The sequence below is a fragment of the Typha angustifolia genome, chromosome 7, assembly GCF_048772165.1.
Source record: "Typha angustifolia cultivar Huaian chromosome 7, ASM4877216v1, whole genome shotgun sequence".
Classification (NCBI taxonomy): Eukaryota; Viridiplantae; Streptophyta; class Magnoliopsida; order Poales; family Typhaceae; genus Typha; species Typha angustifolia.
Genome location: NC_133245.1, coordinates 16946000 through 16971946, shown reverse-complemented (window position 1 = coordinate 16971946; position 25947 = coordinate 16946000). Strand labels below are relative to the sequence as shown.

General features: G+C 37.6%; 2 protein-coding genes and 1 pseudogene across 2 annotated transcripts; 2 read left to right on the top strand and 1 right to left on the bottom strand.

Annotated features, from left to right (window-relative positions):
* Positions 1-444: 444 nt before the first annotated feature.
* Positions 445-5665, top strand: LOC140763949 (peptidyl-prolyl cis-trans isomerase CYP21-4). Its single transcript, XM_073102340.1, has 8 exons — positions 445-668; positions 1246-1434; positions 1615-1654; positions 1878-1928; positions 3138-3223; positions 4218-4355; positions 4502-4652; positions 5099-5665. Exons 2-8 carry the CDS (start codon positions 1283-1285, stop codon positions 5183-5185), a joined length of 705 nt encoding a protein of 234 aa, XP_072958441.1. The 5' UTR covers positions 445-668; positions 1246-1282; the 3' UTR covers positions 5186-5665.
* A 5074-nt stretch (positions 5666-10739) lies between these two features.
* Positions 10740-14431, top strand: LOC140762615 (probable prolyl 4-hydroxylase 3; annotated as a pseudogene).
* A 567-nt stretch (positions 14432-14998) lies between these two features.
* LOC140762107 (aconitate hydratase, cytoplasmic) lies at positions 14999-25821 on the bottom strand. Its single transcript, XM_073099725.1, has 20 exons — positions 25352-25821; positions 25160-25264; positions 24901-25061; positions 24351-24443; positions 23000-23185; positions 22678-22839; positions 20886-21030; positions 20611-20753; positions 20466-20522; positions 20285-20364; positions 20078-20153; positions 19399-19584; positions 18362-18429; positions 18156-18274; positions 17950-18071; positions 16695-16793; positions 16123-16602; positions 15890-15988; positions 15520-15762; positions 14999-15412 (listed from the first exon to the last, which is right to left on the bottom strand). Exons 1-20 carry the CDS (start codon positions 25623-25625, stop codon positions 15338-15340), a joined length of 2973 nt encoding a protein of 990 aa, XP_072955826.1. The 5' UTR covers positions 25626-25821; the 3' UTR covers positions 14999-15337.
* Positions 25822-25947: the final 126 nt, after the last annotated feature.

The following is a 25947-nucleotide window of genomic DNA, read 5'->3' as shown; positions in this document are numbered from 1 at the left end:
TGCTAAAATTTTCCTCTCCTCTCGAAGGAAAAAGTACAATCTCTCATATACTTTTCAAATAATGCTGTCAGTGGGTACCTAACAATGTCTCGAATAATATAACTGTAAAATATTAGTTAAGATATAAGTATTATAAATAAAAAATATAGTTTGTATTAGTTAGACTATTGGATTTAATGTTTATTCGATATTAGGGAATTTTTTTTCTAAATGACCATTTTACCCTAACCTTCTCTTTTACTTGATATTTTTTAACCAAAAAAGTAAGTAAATAGTTAATTAAAAAGAAAGTTAATATGTCACAAAATAAATAAATAAATAAATAAGATGGTGTATACAAAAAGGTGGAAGTAGTCAAATTAGACCAGATTATTTTTGCAGTTATAATTTCCGTTACATAGAAAATTCTAAGTACTTGCATTAATTTCATCTATACTTGCAGTTCATCAATATAGACTCGTGTTAGGGCTTCTATTCTGGTTAAGAAGTCCTTTTTTGGGTTCTCTTCCCCATTTCTAGATTCTCGAGTGTCGATCGCGTGGTGACCTATTGTCCCAGTCTCGTTTCTCGCGCGATCTCTCTCGCGTTGGCCTTCAAGGCCGCGCCGTCCGTCGTCTCATTCTTGTTTTCTTGCCCGTGAAGGCTCTACATCTAGGTCAAAGAACGAGGTAATCTCTAAGTTCTGTGCCGATTTGGTCTCTACCATTCTGATGGCATCTAGATCTCGCCTATCTTTGCTTCGCAGGTGAAATCTAAGTTGTATATGTATTGGATGACTTGATACATGGATTTGAGAACAACAGTCTCTTGTAGTTTGATATGCAAAGAAGATCTGTATTTGTTTCCTCTTGTTTTGTTATTCTGCTGTCTTAATGATTCTACCGTTGAGTGTATTTGAAGCTTACTATCATGAGATTATCATTGTTCGTGTGCTTCTTATTAGCTAAAGGTTGAATAGTAGATATGACCCTGAAAAGCCTAACTTTTTACTGAATATAGTGTAATCCACTCTCTCTTTTTTTTTTTTTGCTGGGACTCTTGCTAAACTTCAAATATACAGTCGCTGTTCCCTATCCTGTCTGACTTTTGAAATCATGTAAACTGTAAATATATTTTAGAATGCTCCTTTCTTTTCTCTCTTTTCTTGGAACTACTGTACAAGTTATTATTATTTAGCAATACTGCAATATTCTTGAACCAGACAAACTCCTAATCATATGATTTTCATTTGGCAATTTCGGACAGAGAAACCTTCGTAAGTCATTGTTAGGCGGAAGACAACATGGCACGAATTAAACCGCAGGCTTTGCTTATTCAAAGCAAAAGGAGGAAAGGGCCAACTCGAATTAGTCTTACCACTATCATCACTTGGAACATTGTTATCATCTTGGCTGTTTTATCTTTGTATGCCACATACAGGCACTGGCACCGTAGGTTAGTAATTTAGTATCTGTTATTGCTGCACACTTTATTATGCTTTAAAGTTAGTTTGCGATTCCTGTTTATAAATATGCAGTTTTAAAGTTAGTTTACATACCTTTTACCGATTCATTATTTTTTTTACATAGTATAATATTAATTTGGGCAATGAGAGCTTACCAGCTTTTATTTTAGGTCAAGCAATCAACTAAGGACAGACTTGCCTAATTTTGAGGTACATCATCGGAATCTTCCAGTGCACTATCATTTTCTGATTATTATCCCACTATGACATGCATTGCATATTTAATTTAGAAAGCAGTAAAATGTATAGTACTGTCCTGGTTGAATATTCCTTTCTGTTTTAGTTTGCCACTAATTTTTATTTAATAGTTCAATATCAAGTCCAGTTTGGTATTGTTTACATATTCCTTTTGTTGTATTTTCATGTGTCACAGCAATCAGAAACATCTGGGGGGTCAAGCAAGCTCAATTTACCTAGTTATGCTGTAAGTTTGTATACGTATATTTTCTTCTATGTAGCTTGTGGATTTCATTAATATGCAATCTGGGTTTCTTTTTTGTTGATAACGTATTTTACACTTGTTTAATTGCTCAGAATATGATATTATGATTAATCAAAATGACTATTTCATGATAAGTTTCTTTTTAGATTTTGACATATGTGCCACAGTGGCAATATAATGGATATGCATGATGAGTGAAATAGCTTTTTATTGGATGTAGTCTTATATGCTAGAAGTAGAAACATGATGAAAAGAACAATGAATAAGGACGAGTTCTCAACTCTCAATGTGCTAGATATAGTACTATATGTTGTTTCTCAGTGTAATACCTGCCCTATTATTATAAATTTGTAAAATATATCAGGATGTTTTTACCCAAGTCGCTTATTCCATGCATGTATAAGATTTGCACTGCTTAATGCTTTTGTGTTGTTATCATTAATATCTGATTTTCTATTTTGTTACAATTAGATAAATATACATTTGGGGGTGTAATTAAGCCGAGCTTTGGTCAAGCTTGATTCGGAATTAATTTTGAGCTTGAATTCAGAGTCAAGCTCAAATTAATTCAATTTCAATTTAGAACCAATTTCAAACTTGAGCCTAAACGAACCAATCAATTATACTAAAGATTCAAGCCTAAATTGAGCCTAGATCAAGTTTGATTTGGGCTTGAAGCCTTGAACTAAATCAAGCTTCAATTAGACTTGATTCAACAATCTATATGCATGTAGTTTGAACTACAAAAACATAGAGATTACAAAAATCTAAACTAGTAAATAGTAAAAAAAGTGATCTAATGTACACCTGGATAAATATTTCCTTCTATTGCAATCATAACATGGTTAAGAAATATTGCCCCAGAGTAAGTAATATTATGAGCCTTTAGATCTTTGATCTAAAGGTTCATATTAATTTTATGCATCATATATTATCTAATTTTTAAATATTAAATTATTATTTTCGAGCTTTATCTAGCTGAATTTGATTGAGCTAGCTTATGATCAAGCTTAGCTTGAAATTAATTTTGAGCCTTGTTAAGCTAATCAAGCTTGAACCGGCTCAATTTGGAACTGAGCTTGATCGAATTTTAGCAAGCCAACTCGAGCTGGCTCGATTATTTTTGACAGCCCTAAATACATCTTTAATGTTCATAAAGCATTTTTTTGTTTAACTACTTTTTTGCTATAGATTTTGGAGACTGCCAAAGGTTCAATAACAATGGAACTTTTCAAGGATGCTTCCCCTGAAGTTGTGGGTAAATTCATTGAGTTGTGGTGAGTACATAAGCTAATGCAAAAACCTTTAGATTATATGTTTTTGTTACTCTTCCTTTTGTATCTGGTGTTGCTATGTCCAACTGGGCCTCATATTGGTACTTATAGAACTTTTTTCAGAGCTTTTCAATCATGTTTTTCAATCAGATTTTTATTACGTAATCAATGTTTGAAGGCCATAAATCTCAAAATGATGCTCTTGGTTGCTTTGCCAACACAGCAGACAGTTCCCTCGGGAAAGTTGGTATTGTCTGGCAAAATTATGCATAAGTGCAAAATAATGATCAGTGCAGGAAAAGGAATAAGATGAAAAAGGAGAAAAAGGATACTACTCTTAGTTACCGTAATAATTTTGCCTTGTCATAGTTACCATGAGCTGGCTCTGTTAATCCTCATTCATCACTTCATTAAGAGTTGTGTGGTGCTATTCCAATAATATCCGAGGTCTCAGAAATATAAACCTTCTCTAAGCCTTTCACCATCTCTAGTAGATCTCCCAATACAATCTCAAGAACACATTAACTCATCCTATGCAGATTTTTGTTGCTGTTTATACTTCCCAATATGCCTTATGTTACCTTGTCCTTAACCGATATGAGATTTCTCTGACACTGTTAAATAAAAAGAAAAACAGAGAGATGGATTCCAGTAAGACAAAATCCCACAAATGAATGGCATGCAATTCTGGTGAAGATCCTTGTGTCCAACTGTTGGTATTTCAAGTTGGTGGTAGGAAATAAGGAAATGCAAATATTTCTAGTAAGGCCTCATGACTGATATGGATGATTTAATGGATGGAATTCAGTTACATAATAAGGTGCATGTGCTTGAATAGTAAACTTTAAGTTTAGAAGTGACACAGGTTGAACATATATTTTTTCGTATAGTTCAATTATTGGAAAAGGTTTGGTGACTTGTAACTTTCTGTTTTACTATTCTCTTCTCTCATGCCTCTTTTAGCATTAATCTGACAAACAAACAAATCTTATGGCAGTCAAAAGGGACATTTTCGAGGGATGCCCTTTCAACATGTAATTAAGAACTATGTAATTCAAGGAGGTGATTCTCAAGGACTTGGAGCTGCAGAAGATTGGATAGTGAAGGGAAAAGCCCATGGCCAACTTGCTATAAGGTTATCTAACTGTCTGCTAATCTATCTTAATTTTTCTCCTTTTGCCTACAAAAAATCAGATTGTGGTGCTTGCTCACTATTACATTTGCTATACTTGTCTTGTGTTTTTTTGTTTCTTATCTGTCTTTTGATACCTGATTATGCAGCCCAAAGCATGAGGCATTTATGTTTGGAACAACAAAGGCTAAATTGAATAGTGAAGGATTTGATATCTTTATTACCACAGCACCCATTCCTGACTTGAATGACAAGATTGTTGTGCTTGGACGAGTTATTAAAGGGGAGGATGTTGTACAGGTAATTTAAATGCTGTATTCAGTCCAAGATTCGTCTTCCTGACATTTACATATATTTTTAATAGCTAACATGACTTACATTTTCTTTCACGAATATAAGTACACTTTCTCCCATGAATATATAGTTATTTCACCTAGCATGAGTTTAATTTGTACTTTTTTCTTTGGATCAATAAATCTAAGATGTTGGCATTAGGTGCCAAGTGTTTGAATTGATGATGTCCTACATATTTGTACTTTTTTCATGTGTATTTAACATGCAAATTGCTGTATATACATGTCATCTCTAATGGAATTTTGACGTTATTTATACCTTTTTTGCTAAGCATTGTCCTCCCTTTCTTCGTTATATTTTTTGCCTGCACCAGATTGCTCTATCTAAATATAGTAAAAAAATTCAGATTTTTATGAGTTCTCTTATGAATTGTCTGATTTCTGAATCTCCAGGAAATTGAAGAGGTAGATACTGATGAGCATTACCAGCCAAAGTCCCTAATAGGGATCAATGACATCATATTGAAACAAGAGCTTTGAGCTAAATGTCCTTTATGCCCATAGTTGAATTTCTTGGGACGTCATTTAAACTTCACTGCTGTGTTTGATGGTGCTACTGTACTCTACCTTGCAGCACTCGGGCATAGATTTTAGTCTGTTAGAGGGTGCTTGGTGGTTGATCTTGGCTTCCGCAGAAGTTATTTTTCCCATTGATGTATGTTTATCAATGGGCTGTCAGTTTTGCTGCTTTTTGTTAGTACATCTCCAGTAATCGGACGTATTGTAATTCCGCCAATGTGCTATAGTTGTTCTTTTTCCTGTAAATTTCTTTATCTCCACAAACTTAGGGCTAAAATTCTACAACATATGAATAATTGATGTCTTCTGGAAAGTTAGATTATTGAGCAAGCAAGAATGCATTCCATCATGTTCCTGATGAGAATGCAAGCAATGTGGATTACTTGCCTTTTCTGAGTAAATAATGTGCACTTTTTACTGCACCTAAGATATTCACCACAATCTGTTGTGTTTCTTGAATTAGTCAATAACTGAGTACTTGTTTTTAGAAAGTTTGAATAAATGTCAAGGTAGTTGAGTATGAGTAGAGGATTGCTTAAGAAATGGGTGTTATGTTCTATGAATGAGAAGGGCATCTCTTAAGACTTCTCTGTTGGTTTACTTAATCAAGAGCCTGGTTCTCTGTGATGACCAGAATTTCCATTCATTTCACCCTCTATTCTCCATAACCTAATTACCAAGTAGGTCAGACAAAGCTTTTCAAGCCACTGCACCAGAATCCCATACTATCCATTAGATAATCGGAACCATTTTGATACTACCAAATATGTCCAGGCACATTTGTGAATTTATATTTGAATTTAATTCATACTCTATGTAATGCTTGGAAATTAGCAGATAACATCCCGTATTATAGAAAATTTGCAAGTTGTCCTTCACAAAATTTCAGGAATTGAACCGCAAATTCGTTTAAAGGTAAGGTGTTGGGTGGATAATTACCCCTGCTGTTGCACCGACTTCCTGCGCGCGATGGGAAACCCTCCCGCCTAGGGGTGGCAATCGGGTCGGGTTAGCCGGGTTCGGGTCGGGTCAGATTCGGGTCGGGTTAAGATAGTACTAACACGAACACGACCCGTTTAATAAACGGATCAATTTTTCTAAACACGAACACGATCCGTTTATTAAACGGGTAACACGACACGACCCGTATAACCCATTTAATAAATAAATTATATTTTTTATATAACCCGTTTAACCCGTTTAATAATATATTATATTTTTTATTCAACTCATTTAACCATCCGTTTAACCCGTAAATACAACCCATTTAAATTTACATCCATTTAACCCGTTTAGAGTTAATCGGCGTAATACATCACCCGCAGAGATAAACTATCACAAATTTACACAAATCCAGCATAATTTACAATATTGTAGGAAAATTTAGTAAAAATAAATTCAAATGTCTCAAGCTTCAACGTTGGTGTTGACAAAGCAGCAGCGGTGGAGGCAAGGCTCTAGGAGCTGGCTCCCATGGCGCGAGCTCCGGATCTGCCAAGGAAGACGAGGTGGTCGGTGCGGCTAGGGACGAAGAGGCGGTTGGAGGAGAGTGAACACATCAAAGAGAGGAGAGGAGGGCAGGCGGAGACGGGGAAGGGGATGGAGGCACCGTGGCAAGCAGATACAAGGACGGAGGCACCGCGGCAGACGGTTGCGGCAAGCGGAGAAAGAGCGGGGGCGGCAGACGGAGATTGCAGCACGGCGGCAGGCGGAGACTGCAGCACCGCAAAAAGCGAAGACAGGGAAAGGAGGAGAGGAGACGCGGCAAGCGGAGAAAGGGAGCGGGGGCGGCAGGCGGAGACTGCAGCACCGTGAAAAGCGAAGACAGGGAGAGACTCGGTGGTGGGCGGTAGGCGGAGACAGAGAGAGGAGACGGTAAGCGAAGATGCAGGAGATGGGGAGTGCAGATGGCAGGCGGAGACGCCGGAGGTACGGGAGACGCGGAGTGGAGACGGCAGGAGGCAGGCGGAGATGCGGGAGGCGGCAGGCGGAGACACAGTGGCAGACGATCGCCGTTGGAGAGAGAGATTAGAGATGGGGGCAAATATTTGGAAAGGCAGAGGCGGCTGGAGTGGAGAGTGGGGAGGGTTAGCCGGTTAGGTATATATATATATATGTATATATATATATTTGAGAGAGAGGGTTAGGTTATATATATATTATATATATATATATATATAAACGGGTTGGCGGGTTAACCCGACCCAACTAGACCCGACCCGTATAATTAAACGGGTCAAAACGGGTCAGTTGTATATGTAACAACCCAATCTATAAAAAAAAAAAAAAATTCTGGGCACGACGCGACCGGCCACATTGTGGCCGGCCTCGTGCCCATGCAAGCTGCGCATGCAGCTTGCGTGGTGGGGGCGCCACGTGCCCGCTGCCGCAGCCAATGGGCTGCGACCAGCTGGCCGCGGCGGGCCCCGGCGTCGCCGCAAACCGCCCCCCCCCTCACCGCCTTCCCTCTCTCTCTTTAAATCTCTCTCTCTCTCTCTATCTCTGGATGCTCTCCCTCTATCTCTCTCTCTCTCTCTCTCTCTCGCCGAGGCCGGTCGTCGCCGTCGCCACCTCCTCGAGCGCCGGTGAGCTCCTCTCTCTCTCTCTCTCTCTCCCTCTCTCTCCCTCTCTCTCTCTCTCTTTCTCTTTTTCTTACCTTGGGCTCGGGCCCGTCGCAGCCGAGCCGTCGGCGAGAGGCCGGCAGCTGGCTGGCCACCAGCTGCCGGTGCCCTCCCCGCCGGCCCGGGTCCACACCTCCCTCACCTCCTTTCTTCTCTTTCTCTTCTGTTCTTCTTCTTCTTCTTCTTCCTCTTCTTCTTTCTTTCCTTCTTTCTTTCTTTCTTTTTCTCCTTCTTCCTCAGCTCCTCTTTTCTCTTTCTGCACAGTGTTGGGCTCGGCCCAGCACTGTAGCAGACAGTGCTGGGCCGGCCGAGCCCAGCACTGATGGCAGTTGTAATTAATTTATCAATTAATTAGTTTATTTATGTTATTTATTTAAGTATTTTGCTTCTTAATTAATGCAAATAGATTATTTAGACATTAACTATTTTAATAATATTATATATATCCTTCAATGTATTTTTATTAATGATAATTTTTATAATTAATGATTAATTAGGCATAAATATAGGTAATTCTTATATTTATTTATTTACTTACTTATATGTATATTAGATTAATAGATAAATTTGTAAATTATAATTATTAGATTTATATTCTAATATTCTTATGATATACATTTTTAAGTAACTCTATTAATTTATTATACATTATTATTTTGTAGCAAATAAGATAATGACTACATAGTCCCTAATTAATCAAGATATAATTTAATTATAATTAGATTTTTATCTATATTTTATTTATAATTAAAATCTAGCCAATCATAAAAACAAGTAGAAATTCTAAAATCTAATAAATCATCATATTTTACTCGAACGGATTATAATGGGATAAACAACTAACTTTATGTTACTTAAACATTTTCAGATCCCGAACCCCCTTATTTGAAACCCCGTGGACCTTGCTAGAGATGAGTGTCACTCGGTTACCTGACGGACGTGAGAGATGCGTGGTTTGTATCTTCTGATCAGACAGTGAGTAGTCTTATCCCCTAGATCCCTTTCTCAAATTAGGATATATTGTATATTATGTACATGCATGTTTTGGTCTCCAGCATGATTATATGACTTTATATAGAGATGATTTCAGTCGAGCATATTTTATCATACACTGGATTAGACTGATCTGGGATATGAGTACATTGGTGATATATAGAGATGATTGGAGATAATTATGTTGTTATGGTTTTATGTCGGGATGATTTCTATCATGAGTATGCATGTGTTAGATACATGATTGGAGTTTGCATTACATCATTTTGCTCTTGATTCCTATTCCACCTAAATTCCTGTTATGCATTGACTTGTTATCGTACTGGATATATGCATATGATTTGTCATTTAAAAAGGAAAGCATGAAATGTGATTGATAGGATAGTTGATAGAAAACGTGAGGATACCCGAGTGGGCGCGAGGGTTAGGACGCGCTTGGTGGATGATTGATCGCTCGACATGGTCGCGATCCTGTTGGCCTTACGTCCGAGGTCGTTAGTCTGTGTGCGCAGCAGACATTCGGACACATGCCGTTTGCCAGGGCATATGTGGCGAGTTATCCTCACGAGATTTCTATCAGCTAGAAGGGTGCCCGGTCTGGATGGATGTTGATACCCTAGCGGATGGCAGGGTATGGTTATATTTGAGATACTCCTTGCGGATGGCAGAGTATGCTCTGAGCCTTCGGGCATGATGTTGAGACCGGGTACCGGGTGTTAACTGTGCATAGTGGTCTAGTATGATGATATTATACCGAGATGTCGGTGATGATCGTGATGTTGAGAAATGCATATGATTTTATTATCATTCGGTTACCTGATTATCGAGTGGTCAATATGCATCATATATGGTTGCATTTGATATCATAGCATAGTCATGATCGGCATGCATCATGTGTCATATTTGAGAGAGAGTTATGATGGTAGATCACATGGAGATTTGTTTACTCATGGTCGAGGATTATATACTTTTATCAGTTATGACGTGTTATCTACTTTTCATTTATATATTATTGAGGATACATTCATATACTCATTCATGACATGATACTCTTTCTGATTCATATTATCCAGTACATGATTTACTCTCTGTTTGGCATCACTGATTCGGGGTAAGGTCTATTCACTGAGCCTTTTGCTCATGACTCTCTTTATTTCTTTTTTAACCCCTCAGATATGTGGTACGTGATAGCGACTTGAGAAGATATTTTAGAGTGATGATGAGGTGAGCTATAGATGCGAGATGGCATAGATGATAGTTTATATAGAAATTGAGTTGTACCAGTATTTGATATTTGTACTCTTTTGTATTAGACGATGATTTGTATAATACAGGTCGAATCATAGTGTACTCTTGTATCAGTTGTTTAGTTGTATCTTGATGGTTTGTTGTGGCCTGTGTGGGTCCTGCCAGATTATGTAACGGTCTAGTGTGTATTATTGTGTATTTTGATATTCATATGTTAACAGGTTTATTTGGTTAAGAGTATGATTTATTTGGTGATGGATTATGTGATCATGGATATGTTAGCAGGTGTTATTTGATGATGTCATGATTGTATGTGCATAGGAATGTATCTGTGCGTGACGGGCCCCGCCTGACCTGTCGCGTGCGCCGCGCGTGCCATATGGGCGCGTGGGCGTGCACGTGTCCGTGCCGGGCGGGGGCGTTACAGTATAAACCCGAACACGACCCGTTTATTAAACGGATTAGGTGGGTTGACCCGTTTATGACCCGAACCCGATTATACCAAACCCAAACCCGATTAAATGCCGGGTTATCGTGTCGGGTTATCGGTCGGGTCAAATTTTGCCACCCCTACTCCCGCCCACCTCACTTTAAATATCAAAACGAAACCCCAGTAGCCGATAGGAAAGAAGAAAAACCCCCGATCCAACTACATGGAGAACCAAAACCCCACCGATACCAGAAATCAAGAATGGCGAGGAAGTCTCGCAACTCTAGTTTCGTTCCGAGGAGGAGATCCCTCTTCTCTCCCGCGAGGCGAATCCTGCGATATCGTCTCCTCCCGATTCCTCTGGTATTTTCTGGTTTCCGTCTCGTTTCTCGTCATCGCCGTCGTCCTTTTTCTGCTCCTCGCCCTCGTCTCCATCTACTTTTGTTTCAATTTTCCCCGTGCTCGCCAACAGATATTGCTGTGGAGGTATGCGGCTCTTGGTTTCTTTGGAAAAGATCGCGCTTTTCGTTTCTTATGGTTTCTTGGACTCGTTGATGCAAATATGAGCCTCTCCGCGGTCAGAAGTCCTCTCGTGGGAGCCCAGGGTATTCATGTGCCATAACATCCAGGTCTGGAAATCTCTTCTTGATTAAAAACCCTTACTCTTTCCTTTTTGTTTTATTTTGATGCAACAGTGATTTCCACAGTATTAGTTTAATTAGGATGAGTTAATCAGAGAATAAGGATATAATTTATGTTAATTGCACTTCTTAGATTGAGGTTAGAGGATAAGGCAGCCATACTAGGTATTGCAGGCAGCAACGTAGGCCTGGGAAAACAATTCAAGAATTGAGGAACAAATTTCCTCAGGAAGAGTAAGTTTTTCATGGGATGCAAGAAAACCAAGTTTCAGCATGGATACTTAGTTCATATTCTTTATGTTCGCAAAACAATCCTTCAATGTGTTGTGATCTCCCATAGTAGAGACCTACTTTGGAAAAGAAGGTAGCACGTTGCATTTATCAGTCAGGCTGGTGTTTTTCATTATAAGGTGCAATAAAGGTGCTTATGTAAAAGAAAATCCTGTAACAAGTTATCTGAGTTCGTTTGGTTTTTATGTATATCTGGCTCTTTATATTTTTCGAAGTGGTTGCTAGTTCCCTTACACTTTATGTTCCAGGTTTGTAGGTTGAGATCCTTTAAACATCATATTAATGATTTTTTTTCTTTTTTAATCAGTCTGATGAGGAATGTGAATACCTTATTGACCTTGCAAATCCTCAGCTGGTCAAGTCTGCAGTCATTGATAGAAGTAGAGGGCGGGGAAGAAACAGCAGGTTTGTATTCCTCTCCTATTCATTCTGCTTAAGTGCTAGATATGAGCTTTTTGTCACCAGGATCTGCTATATCCAGTTTCCGCACAAGCTTAAGCTGTTTTCTGAAAAGAGGCCAGGACAAAGTAATTTGTGCTATTGAGAAAAGGATTGCAGATTTCACCTTTGTGCCTATAGGTATGCTCTTAGAGATGCTCCATTTGATTATGTCCTGAAATTAATAAGATGGGTGTTAATTATGAAGAGATTTCAATTAGTTTGTTGAAAACAAGTAGAAATATTTCTAGTTGTTCAATGAGGTCACAAAGCAAAAAATTTTAATATGGAAAGGAAGGTCTTCCAATTGGAAGAAATTGCCAACTGAAAGTAGTTCATTTCTAAAATTAGTTTTATTTTCTATGACAAAGCACCATCAGTTTCCTTTTGTGCATCCTAGCAAGAATCAGTTTCCAGTTCTACCTGATCCTGGATATTCCTAATTTAATGCTACCACTGAACTTTATATGCATATTGCATGGACAAGTTATTTTAAACTTAAATTTTGCTTCTTCATAATGATAGTCTATGTATGTTGTAGAGAATGTCCTATTGAACTTTCATTATTGGTCTGCAGAACGTGTAAGGAAGTTAAAAGCAGTCTAGAAGTGCTCTTAATTTCTGCTTTTGGAACATATCTTATGTGCTAACATAACTGCCTTACTTGAATCATTGAGAAATAAAGGCAACAAATATCTTCATAGGTACTAAATGCTTTAAAATCTGACTAGTCAATGTTGAAGATGCAACCTGCAAAAGTTTGATCTCTCAAACACATGTTAGACGGCAATATTTCCATGTAACAGGAGTTGCACAACATGGGAAAAAAGGGTAACAGGGACTGTATTACTTATCGTAGTACCTTTTTTAAAATCTGTCTTAGCCTCTTCTTTATGCTGATGGTGCTCCAGTTATTGATCTGGTTTGCCCTACCATTCAGTCTGCTATTTAACTGTCTAAAATTCTTGTTGTACTTACACTTAAAGATCATGGGGAAGCACTTCAGATTGTTCACTATAAAAGTGGAGAGAGGTATGCAACTCCACTATGACTATCATATTGACAAACATAGCATCGAGAATGGAGGACAGCGGATGGCAAATCTTCTCATGTACTTGTGCTTGTCATCCTTTCAAACTTCTATAACTAGTAATCTAATATTAGACTACTTGAGTTGCTTCTCACTGAAACCATTATGATTCCTTTTGTTTCTTCGGTACTATAAATACAGTTCAGATGTTGAAAAAGGTGGGTAAATTATTTTCCCTGGAGCTAAACTAAATATATTAGTTCTTTACCTTGGTTTGGTGATTGGTGAGCTATCATCTTGTGGAAGGAGAAGTCTTCCTGTTAAATCGAAAAAGGGCAAAGCCATTCTTTTCTGGAACCTGAAACCTGATGGAAATCCAGATCCATCGAGTTTGCACGGTTAGCTCTCCTCACTTGTCTACAGTTTCTGGAACTTGAATAGCTATAACTTTATATTCATGAACTTGAAGTTGCTGTGCTCGCAAGCATTCGGTATCACGTCTATCATACATATTTTTCATAATGAAATTTGGTTCTTATTCTGTTTTTTTCATAATGAAAATTTGGTTCTTATTCTGTTTCTTTGCCGAAGGGTGCCCTGTACTTGAAGGGGATAAGTAGGCATGGACCAAGTGGATGCATGAAAACCTTACAAAACGAAATTGCATTACTAATATTTTCAATTACTTGTTCATTATTTTCTTCAATCTTGTGATACATTAGACCTTTCGGTCTTGTTTCGACCGTATCATCTTTAAATGAGAAATATATATATATATATATATTGGATATATTTTGCAAGTGTTGGTATAAATAGGCGACCTTGTCGTCGTGACTCACGATAATGTAAATAGTGTTTCATCACGGTCTGAATGATTACAATGCTTTCATGGCCCCTTATCTGTCTTTTTCCTCCGATTTTTACAGGTAATTACATACAAAGCAACATGACTTCGATGATGTAAATCTAGTCCATATGAATAAGTGTGGTAGCTCCATTTCCCACAGCCTCTCTTCATGTTACAATTCATTTCTCATTTCTTCTTGCTGAAATAGCAGGTGTCCGAATAAGTGGACTTGATACTTTTTAACCCTTCGAGGAGGGCTATTGAGTGATTTCGTATCTTTTGTCCCATTCTCTTATAAGTTGATTTATGATGTTGACCAGATATTCTCCCCTTGCATATATTGCTGCAGTTATATGTACCAGTCCCTGGTTGGCTGCCAATGCAATGCAGGCATACAGCTGTTAACCAAATTAATCCACGCCAATTGGAAATACATTTCAATGCTTCCGAAGCTACGTTGGATTTTGATAAAATCCCATGTTATGCCTTCTTTTCTAAAGACTCAACACAAGCCCAGAAAACAATGGCGATTTTTTTATAACCATCACAGAATTTGCAATATACCCCGATTTTAATTTTTTTCACCAGACTAGTACTTTTTTATATTTTATTTACTCTTTATTCAACTGGATTTTATTTTTAAACTTAATGCCAAAATAAGTACGAGATACTGTAGTCTTACATATTTAAATAAAAATGCTAAAAAATAATAATATAAACCGTTTAATTCTTCAGCATTTTATGTTTACAAAATACTGAAAAGTTTATTGCTTATATGAAAAAAATAAAAAATATAGATAATATAGAATTACTACCTTATTCTAAATTATATAATTCCTTCGTATTTTTACAATAATATATTTTATAACTAAAATAAATAATCAAGCACAAAATTATACGGTATAATTTTTTTTATATATTTTCACTTATATAATTATTGTGTTAAATGATTATATTCTCTTTTATAGTAAATGGCTGAAATATTCAGCATTTTTATTTAAACAATTAAGTATTTTATTTAAGATTATAGTAAAACAAATTATCTTTAATATTAAGTTTGAGGTGTACGTCATTTCGATAAAAAAAGTAAGTTTAGTCTGGTAAAAAACTCATATACCCTGGCTATCTCACATTTTTCTTGGGGCTCAAAAATTGTGCGGACGATTTATAGAACTTCTCTAAGACAGTGTGGCAATCTGAGATAGCAAAGTCAAATTGTGCACGATTACCTTCCGTATCTGAAATGAAAATAAGACATAAAATAAAGATGGTGGAACTGTTAATGGTATCAATTGCAGCTTTTACTGCAAGTACCAAACTTGAATCTTATTCAGGCAGGTTTAAGCTTTCCCCTGCGAAAGTTAAAACTGTAATCTCATCAATCTACACTCTTGAGATAACTCAGAATTCCCCGTCTTTCGAGCTCTTTATTTCTTGGGCAGGTTTGAAGGAAAAAACCCAAGAGCAGAAGTATAAATTATGTGCTACGAAGCACAAGAACGATAAAGTTTTGAACGAATGAAACATGTCCTACGATATTGCCTTCCTCTCTGTCTTGTGTCCAAAGGAAGAATCTAATGCTTGTCATTGATCAGATTCCTAATCACGTATGGTAGAATTCCACCGTGATTGTAATATGCTAGCTCCACCTATAAACAAAATCAGGAAGAAGAGAAAAGGCAGCATCATTAATACCTAACAATGAACAATGGTAATCTGCAGATACAACAAACATATTGCAGCCATGTCTTTATACCTCAGTGTCAAAGCGAACTATGCATGTGAATGACTTGCCATCATCAGTAGTAACTGTCACACTTTGACCTGGTTTAATATCGCTCACATTGCTTGGAAGGTTGATTGTATAACGCTCATGGCCCGTTAAGCCAAGGGTCTCCGCATCTTCCCCGGACTTGAAACATAGGGGAATAATACCCATTCCTACTAGATTACTGCGGTGGATTCTCTCAAAACTCTTGGCGATCACTGCTTTCACCCCCTGAAACCAACCATTTGCAATTTATACAATTACTGAAGGCTAAGCAAAAGATAAGTTATGGGGTAAAGAAAATGTACACGCTGTTGCTAAGTATGTGCTGTTAATTAAAGATAGTTTAGAAGTTTACCAGAAGCATTGGGCCCTTTGCAGCCCAATCCCGAGAACTTCCACTTCCATACTCTGCCCCAGCCAAGATGACAGTATCATGGCCCTCGTTCTTGTACCTCTGTTCATCAAAAAGTGCCACAGGTAACAAATCACACCATATCCAAAAAAATTCAAACAAACATCAATTATGTTGCACATGAGTAATGAAGGAATATTGTAAACCAGTGTTCTAAGAAGTTTCAAATAACTTACCATGGCAGCATCAAACACAGAAAGTTTCTCGCCTGAGGGAATGTGGATTGTTTTAGGACCAACTTCTCCTTTCAAGAACTTATTCACAAGGCGAATGTTGGCAAATGTTCCCCTTGCCATTATCTCATCATTGCCTCTACGACTCCCATATGAATTGAAATCCTTCCTTTCAACAGCACGATCCATCAAATACTTGGCAGCTGGGCTATCTTTATGAATGCTCCCAGCAGGTGAGATGTGATCAGTTGTAATACTATCACCAAAGTTTAGCAAGCAATATGCATCCTTTACAGGATGTGGGCCAGGAGGAGACATTGTCATATCCTTGAAATAAGGTGGCTCATGTATGTACGTTGATGTTGGATCCCAGGTATAAAGAGTACTTGATGGAACTGACAATTGATTCCACATATGGTTCCCTTCAGTGATTGCCTCATATGTGCCCCTAAACATGGCTGGAAGCACACTGGATTGCACGACCTAAAAATAAAAACACAAAGATATGATGCCAATGTCAGTCATAGCATAACTAGCCATTTAATTCAAAGAGAAAGCAAAGCTCCGAAGCTCACTTCTGCTATCTCTTCAGTGGAAGGCCAGATGTCCTTAAAGTACACCTCTTTGCCATCTTTTGAGATGCCAATAGGTTCGGTTTCAAAATCAATATCAACCTGCAAGAGAACACGTAAAAGAGTTAAGTGAGCAATGTGCATCAAACTACTACTGATTTTATCAAGATCACAGACTATTATCGACACGAATTAATTATATTAAAATGAAGGACAGAAATCAGGCAACTCCATTCCAGAGCAAAGATATGTTTCTTTGACTTTCTTAAATCTATAAGAATAGATGACAATATCACAACTAGTATTGCTAGATGGAAACTGAAAATACTGCCCAAAACACATTCTTCCTAAAAATATAAAAATGCCTTTCCATAACCAAACTCAAGTCAAGTCTGTTGATACTTTTTAAGATTTAGAAGCTGCAATCATATAATTCAGTGTCATAAGGGGAAAAGCTCTAATGTTGGAGGGCCTTCAAGACGCTTAAAAGACAATCCTTTTGGACTAAATGTCAAGGAACAAAAGAATTAAATCATTATATCTGTTTTTGAAATTCCCAATAACTTGAATATGTTGATCTGCATGTATAAGAAACTTGCAAATCATTGGGTTTTTCTAATGTCTGCGGAAATCCTTGCAAAAGTATACTTGCCTCTTAGAAGAAATGTGGCAAATGATTTGCAAGGTTGAGCAAGAAGATGAGGCATTGCTAGCTAAATTTTGCTGCAAATTATGAAATTGACCAAGGGAAAATTGAAGAAGAATCAGTGTTATGCCAAAATTTAAGCCGCCAGAGGCAATTCACTAACATATCACAAAGAACTACTAAATGCTCTGGCTACAAATGAGGCAATATGACAGCTTGACAGTTGGGTCATACTGCAGCCAATTCAAATAAACATATTCTATCCAGTGTGAAATAAAATGACTTGAAACAATGCAGAAATGTCTAAAAGGTTTTGACTTCAACTTCAACTTCTTGCACTAGATGCTACCATTATATTTTCTTCTGAAAATCTATGTCAGCAGTTCCACTTTGACCTACCATTGTGGAAGTTTGTTCACTTTACCATAGCTATTGCAAGTTGAAGCTAAAGATTTTATCTAGCAATTATTACATTACTTAATTACCTTCTTGCAAGTGCTAGTAATTATAAATATATAAGAACGGGATACATGAATAAAAACTGCTGTGAGGAAGAGGACAACTATATTCTCCAGCCACTAGCATTAAGGTGTACTTTAGTGGGTTTCATACCGTGCCAGCAAGAGCATAGGCTACGACAAGAGGAGGAGAAGCTAGATAGTTTGCTCTGGTTAACGGATGTACACGGCCTTCAAAGTTCCTATTTCCAGACAATACAGCCGCAGCAACAATATCTGACAGAATAAAGCAACTTCAGGGATAAATATCCATGAAAAGATTGTAATGTGCTTGAATAATGCAATAATAAGAACCGTTACCATTTTCAGATATTGCAGCTGATACAGATTCATCGAGCTCTCCAGAATTACCAATGCAGGTTGTGCAGCCATAACCGACAATGTTAAAGCCCAGTTGGTTCAAATATTTTTGCAAGCCACTGCAAATATAGGGCCCAGATGTAAGTTGGCAAATATATCACCAAAATTGAGTGAAAATTGTGATGCCCTATGAACAGAACAGGTACCTTTTCTCCAGATACTTGGTGACAACTCCAGAACCTGGAGCAAGGCTTGTTTTAATCCATGGCTTCATCTGAGTAACGATCATAGAAAACCAACACACAGGCATGAACTTCTTGGAATCCTAAGTTGATATCTGAAGATTGCATGGACTCATACATAACAAAGAAATCTTCCAAGGATCTAATTTTGATTTATTATCATATACTACCATCTTTAACCTTTATGATAAGCCATTTATAACAAATTTTACTGGGCACAGAAAGTCAGAAACTATTGTATTGGTAGACTATTTAAATAATATGTCAACAAGAAAGAGAAACTCACATTAGAAAAAATGAAAAGAAAATAAGGAGATAAAGGTTTCAAAACAAAATCAACAGTTAGACACGCATGTTCATGTTTATAACTTTATCCTCTCCTTGTGCATACATGTTTAGGAGAGACACAAGATCTATCTAAGGAAATAAAGCCTATACAGATTACTCAAAAGTGATGGGAGCTGGGATGCCTGATAGGCTGATAGAATTTCACCACCCAGTTAGAGCATGCATGTGATTAGTCCCTGCTATGCAAATTAACTGAAGTGAAAAGAGATAATCATTGAGGTATGCACATTTAGGCCAAGTCTGAAATGCAACAACAAAATACTAATACAGAAATCTTAAAATTTGGCATTCAGGTAATAATGTGTGGTCTTGGAGTTGAAACATATAAAAGCTTATCAGTTATCAATGACATTACAAGGATAGACACTATTTAAAACCAGTTTGATGAGCCATCTACAGCATGCATCCTGCAGATACTCATCAATTAAGTCGTATAGTTGTGGAATAGTTACTTCAGAATGTATATATGATCGAATATCGGCTGCATGTAACAACATGGAAGGTTGGTAGTATAACTATGATAATATCTGTTGTCCTCTTGTTGAAAGAACTTTCTGGATTGATGAAGCATATCATTCAAGGGAAAACAAAAGGTTTTATGCTTATATGTGTGTACATTATATAATGTCAAACTATGGGGTTTAGTATGAAACCTCAAGACCAAGCTCACAGGCCTTCTTTGCAACCAAAGCAGCCCCTAGCATCACACTAGGATTTGACGTGTTAGTGCAGCTGGTTATTGCTGCTATCACAACGTCACCATGCTTTATCTCAGCTGGCTTCCCGTGGAATGAAAACTGAGCAACTTTATCTTGGTACTCCTTTGGGACAGCAAAGCCCTACAACATCACATAGATAAATATAGTGAGAAAAAATTACTTTAACATGATTCAGAAATAAGAGCAGCTTCATTTCTTTTCCTTCTCTTTTTTTAATAAAAAGTTCTGTTGCTTGCATACATGTTATGAATATGAATGTAGCAATTTTAAATATTAAAAATATGAAAAAGCATAAGGCACTAATATATACATAAAAGCAGTAGCAACCTTTTCGGAAGTGAAGGATCAACTAAAAAGTCAAAATTTTGCCAAGTATTTGTAAGTGCTTCAAAATTTTAAATATTGCAAATGCAAGATGTAATAGTGAAGAGGAACACTTGGGAAACCTATAAGTTACATGATTTCCCTTGAACTATTCACCTGGCTAATTAAATTAAGTCTTTGTAAGTATATGCACTTAAAGTGAATAGGAAAATAAATGCCCCAAGAAATTATGCCCTTTTTAAGGAACAACATATTCCCATGTAATGTCAACCGTGTTACAGTCTATTACCTTGAATCCTACTTGGTTATCCAAACAAGAGTGCCAGTCAACCTTCATTCCCTTCAAGGGAACTCGATCATGGGGCCTGTCATGTAAAAGTAAATTTACAAAGAACAAAATGGAGTGTCAATCCTGAAATGCTCATATAAAAATGAACTCATATAAAAATGCATGCTGCAATGAAGATAAGAGTATCAATCCTGAAATGCTCTATACCTTTTTGGTCCTGATACACATGGTTCTACGTCTTCCAAGTTCAGTTCCAAATAAGATGAGTATACTCTTTCTGCTTGGGGCTGGGTTCAGGATAAACCTCGGTAAGTAAGCAACATGAAGATCACCACCAACTTCGAATAAAAATATTGAGACTAACATCAATTCAAAATCATTACATTACCTCACTGTAGTCGACAAACATTTTATTGGCTCGCAAATAAGATTCTATCATGGCCACCTAATAATTGACAAAAGGTTGTAACCCTCAAGATTGTGCATATATTATCACAAAACAAAAGTAATTATGGTTTCTTAAAATGTCTTACAGTATCATCACTTCTGCCAGTTAGTCTCAAGTATTGAAGTGTGACATGGTCCACCGGGAAGAAACCCATTGTTGCACCATATTCAGGTGACATATTTGCAATAGTAGCACGATCTGCAAGTGACAGTTCACTCATGCCCTCCCCTGTATTAAAAGAGCAAAAGGGATTGATTTAAGAGGCAAGCCGAAGGAGTGAACTGGCATCGGAACGAGCGGACAGAATTGTGACGTAACTCTGATGGAGAATACTAAGCTATCACAGGAAGAAGGAATTACCATAAAATTCTACGAATTTCCCCACAACACCGTGTTTCCGAAGTATCTGTGTTACTGTCAAAACCAAGTCGGTGGCTGTCACACCATTATTCAGTTTTCCTGATAATTTAAAGCCTACAACTCCCGGCAAAACCATACTCATTGGCTGCAAGTGAAAAACAAGAAAGTATAATGACAAACTACACAAGTAGTCTTCCGATGTATATATATGATGTACGGCAACCTAGGAGTCGGACGTAATGCAAATATAAATCAAATGCACAAACAATTAAATATGCAATGAAATTGTGATATGCATAGGGAATAACCTAAAAGTCTTAAACCATATGAGATTAAAATATAAGATGTAGAGATAGAAGGAAAAAAAATTCAGCAATAAGAAGATAAAATTACAGCATAGCAATTAATAATATTTCAAAGAAATCAAAATTGATACCACAGTACGATCACTATCCTTTCCTGATTAATTCCTTAAGATCCATTTCAAAATCCACATATCAAACATTTGGTGGTTCTTGGTATCTTGAGATCAACACCCATCGATACTGTGGTATAGTACCCAACAGTGCGGTGCTACAGTGCCGAACCTCAAATAACAGCGAAAGGCGAATAGAATTGGAAAAAAAAAAACAAATTTGTTTTAGAGGGTTTCACACCCGTTATTCCACGCTTCACACAAAGAAATTGGACAAAATTTTTAACCGAATCTTCTTTATTTTAAGATCAATAATATCCCGTACGAGTAGTGTATGATTTCCTTAAATAAGAATTTTAATTCCCATTATGACTAGTATCTCATTACAAATAAACTAGAAGTAAACCTAATACGACTCTAATAGGCTCAAACTAAACCCAAATCACATCAACAAGAAAACCAACTTGACCCAACAATGAAATGAAACCTACCAAATTATTCTAGGCCTCAATCGATTCAATCAAAGCTCAAAGTCAGATCAGAGAAGGATTGAATTGATCAACATAAACAAAAAAGTTGCATCCTAGACATTGTTTGATATGATATGCTCGTCGTCGTATATCCAGACTTGGATATTTCTTCCAACGACACACTTAAGTGTGAAAACCATATTGATCTCCATGAATATGTGTGTAGGACACGTAGAGAAAGAACTTTAGCGTTACTCATACATAAAGACAAAGAGACAAACCAAAGAAGGTAGTCTGGAATCTCCATAAAATGCCAACAATTAACAAATCATATGACTGAGACTAAATGTTGTTTAAAGATATTTTATTGGTTTAGAGAGAAAATCCCAAGCTGAAATTGTGAAATAGAGTGGAATGTAAACAAGTTGCCACCTAAGGAATACAAGAGAGGCCAGGGAGGAGTAGAGGACAGCATGCCAAGTATAACGTCCTAGCATGCACCACATTTTGACCTTTTATTAATTTTCTGTAGCTTTCACTATTATTGGATCCATCTCATATCTTTAAGCCATAGTCCAAATTATGAGATAAAGATGAATTAAAGAATAAAATGAAACTTAATCAGAATATGGTGGATCCATATTCCCAACAAGTCAAGAGATAAGAATAAAACATGGCAGGACAGGAAACTTCCAGTGCAAGAATACCTTAATCATTCTTCTTGCTAATTTTGTAGACGCAATGTGGCAAAGGTAGCTAAGGGATACACCAACTATGCACAGGTGGATGGAAAATTCAGGTAGCGATCAGGCTAATTAAAGCTAAACAACATCTAGTCCATCAAATATTCTAGGAAAAGTGTAATAGTTGCAACCACAAGAAAAAATAAAAAATGGATCTTATAGACCTGGCCAAGCATAGCAGCTTCTGCTTCTATTCCACCAACTCCCCAGCCAGCAACACCTAGTCCATCTATCATAGTCGTGTGTGAGTCAGTTCCAACCACACTGTCTGGGTAAAGCATCCCACCATTGTTAAACACAACACGACCAAGGTACTCTAAATTCACCTACAAAAGGTCATTCAGATATTAATTAATATATGTCTTTGTGAAAGAGTGTACCATCAAAGTATCATGTTAGTTATCAGAATTCAATAAGAGAAGACACAAGTTAGTATAAAAATCACATGAGGTGGTACTCTCCATAAAATAAATAGAATCCAAATACCTGATGAACAATACCAGACCCTGGTGGAACAACAAGCATGTTATGAAATGCCTTTGATCCCCATTTCAGAAAGCCAAATCTCTCTTTGTTGCGATGAAATTCAAGTTCCATGTTTGCTTGCACTGCATTTTCTGATCTTGCCACATCGACTTGCACTGAGTGATCAATAACAAGATCCACAGGAACCTGCACAAATAAACTTTACAACTTGCACTGCACCAGTATAGAATTTGAAACAAAACCAAGTAACAATATACAACAAAATCTCTCTTCTCTGCTTCCATTAGAAAATTTTCTCACTAACTACTGCCATGGTATATTAGACAAAATATCGACACTAATTTTCTTTTTAAAATTTTCAATTGTATGAAGGTTTGAATTCTCTTTGAATAGTCGGTGATGTTATGCATATTGACAGCTAAAGATAGTAGGTAAGCTTATTATAACCAGGAACCTCTTACAGTCACAAATACAAAAGCAGGATTATACATTCTGCATAACCAAGAGCAGATTTAGTGTTGTGATTGTCATCATTGAATCACACAGTATCTCAAGTTCCCATTGGCACTCATCTATGACAAAACACATCTCTATGAGATATTTACTTAAGTCTTACTACTGTGTAAAGGATTCTGTTACTATCTGGAGGAAGAAAAAAGGATCAAAACAGGTCTCAAAGATCAACCTACAATGGAACTAAAGCTGGTCATGATCAAAACAATGGGGCAAAAGTTTCAACATCAGCAGCTGTAAACCCTGTTTGCTATAGTCGATTACTAAATGTATTAAGAGATAACTGGATCGACTAAGTTTCTCCAACTTCTCGAGAGAAGAGAAGGAATGCTTTAGCCCATCTTGACGCTATAACAGGGATAAATAGATGCTTGCCCAATTGACACCTGTAGAACTAATAATTTGTTAAGAATTTAAGATCATTCAGAAATCCACAATGATCTTATTAATGGTTCACCACAAGAATACAAGTTTGGAATCTCCTAGCACCACCTCCGCATAAACTTTTAAGTAACTGATAGAGTTGGCAGTTTGCAAAAGCAAAAAAATAATATTATTATTATATAGAAAAGAACATTGGCACGCTTCTAAGGAATTAGAAAAAAAAATGAACTAGCAGCAATAATACAGAAGCAAGGTTTTCATTCAATAGGAAGGAAGGCAGGGTCATTCTATAATCAAATGCAACTGATGTCAAAAAAATTGAACAAAAATGAAATGCCAGCTAAGCATAAAGATAAGGTAAAAACCAAAAGAAGTGACAGAAAAAGGAACTCCTCAGTTTTCTTTAATTCATAACAAATTAATAACTATATCTGGTAGGTGAACAAATACTTACCAAAGGATTGATTTTGTTTGAATCACTACCAAGTTTGTTCATAGCATCCCGCATGCATGCGAGATCAACAACAGCTGGGACACCAGTAAAATCCTGCCACAGGAAGTGAGGTAAATTTTCTGCAGTAGCAAAGAGCATTTTATAAAGCCACACTTTACATGTACTTTACAAGATACCTAGGTAACAGAAAAAATTGACCTAATACATTACATGAGACAACTTTACCAAATCTAAGAAAATAAATGCAGCGGGAGTTGAAGCATTGAAGTCAAATGCCATAGCGGTAAAGGAAAAAAAATTGAGTTTTTCGATGAAGACTAAAGGCTAATGAGAACGTACAGTGACCAGCCTTTTAAATAGCTGTGTCCCTCATTACCTATTGTTACAAAGAGAGGAACTGTAATGTCGGAAGAGAAGAAAAGTAGGAGGCATATATCTATTCTCGATTGAGAATATCAGCACGTAAAATAGCAGCAATTCTATTGATAGAAGAAAAAAAAAACATAAGATCAACTTGGCAAAGGAACGTAGAGAAGGGAGGAAGGGAGACCTGAAGGAGAACCCGAGCAGGTTTGAAAGGAATCTCGACTTGTTTCGGCGAAGTGTTCTCCCAATCCAATATCTTCTCCACATCCTTCGCTGTAACCTGGAACTCGTCACAGTTCCTGATCGCAGATTCCAAAAGGATCCTTATGCAGTAAGGTAACCGATCTGATTGATCAAAATACACGTCAAACTCCATCTTAGATCACAAAGAGCAAACCCACGACAAAAGGCATATTCCAACACAAATCAACCGAAAACCTCACCGATTCTAGGATCATCTAGCGCCGGCAAGCTGTAGTACTTTCCAAACTCGCCCCCTCCAGGCTTCGAAAGCGTAGTCAAGATGCTATCGTATGAATTCTTGGTAGCTAACATATCAAGATCAAGAAACCAATATCAGATCCGATCAGGATGGAAAACAGAGCCAAGATGAGCAAAAGAAACAACCAGCGTACCCACGGTGGCGAATCGCCTCTCGAACCGCTCGGCGACGGCTGCGGACGACCGGACAACGGCTCGGTGGCTGAGCGGCGAGCGCCAGTCGCCGAAGTGGCGGGCGAACGAGGGCGACGGCGGCGATGCCGGAGGAGATTTAGGGTTAGGATTTGAGATCGGAGGAGGGGAAGAGGAGAGTAAAGTAGACTGCCTCGAGAAAGCTGCAGCGGCGGCGGAGAGTGAGGAGGAGATGCGAGAGGAAGAACGGGTGAGCGCACCGGCGAGTACAGTCATCGCGCCTCTCTTTATACGCGAATAAACAATGGGAAAAGGAACATAGAATAGCAGAACAAGGCGGGGGAATAACGAGAGCTGGAGAGGGCGGTGGTGAATAAATAGCAGGGGAAGGAGGGGAGACGCAGCGAATGGCGAAGGGGGTCAGGGGTGACTGGGTGAGGGAGAGAGGAGAGAGAAGCGTGGAGGTGACGCGTGTGAGAAGTGCGCCTACGGGCTACGGCTCTAGATTTTCGAGAAGGTCAAATGCGAATTGGAACCAGTTAAGTCACGCATGGGCTCCACGTCAGGGCCCCAAGTTGGAGGGTGTGGAAATGGGGCT

What these genes read in the sequence shown, in the direction of transcription:
- LOC140763949 (XM_073102340.1), top strand. Translation starts at nt 1,283, where the DNA reads ATGGCACGAATTAAACCGCAGGCTTTGCTTATTCAAAGCAAAAGGAGG. An exon ending in CAGACTTGCCTAATTTTGAG is followed by an intron (nt 1,655 to 1,877) that starts GTACATCATCGG and finishes CATGTGTCACAG; the next exon opens with CAATCAGAAACATCTGGGGG. An exon ending in GGTAAATTCATTGAGTTGTG is followed by an intron (nt 3,224 to 4,217) that starts GTGAGTACATAA and finishes ATCTTATGGCAG; the next exon opens with TCAAAAGGGACATTTTCGAG.
- LOC140762107 (XM_073099725.1), bottom strand. Translation starts at nt 25,625, where the DNA reads ATGACTGTACTCGCCGGTGCGCTCACCCGTTCTTCCTCTCGCATCTCC. An exon ending in ATAACCAAGTAGGATTCAAG is followed by an intron (nt 19,585 to 20,077) that starts GTAATAGACTGT and finishes GTGATGTTGTAG; the next exon opens with GGCTTTGCTGTCCCAAAGGA. An exon ending in CTGTGTTTGATGCTGCCATG is followed by an intron (nt 15,989 to 16,122) that starts GTAAGTTATTTG and finishes TTTGATGAACAG; the next exon opens with AGGTACAAGAACGAGGGCCA.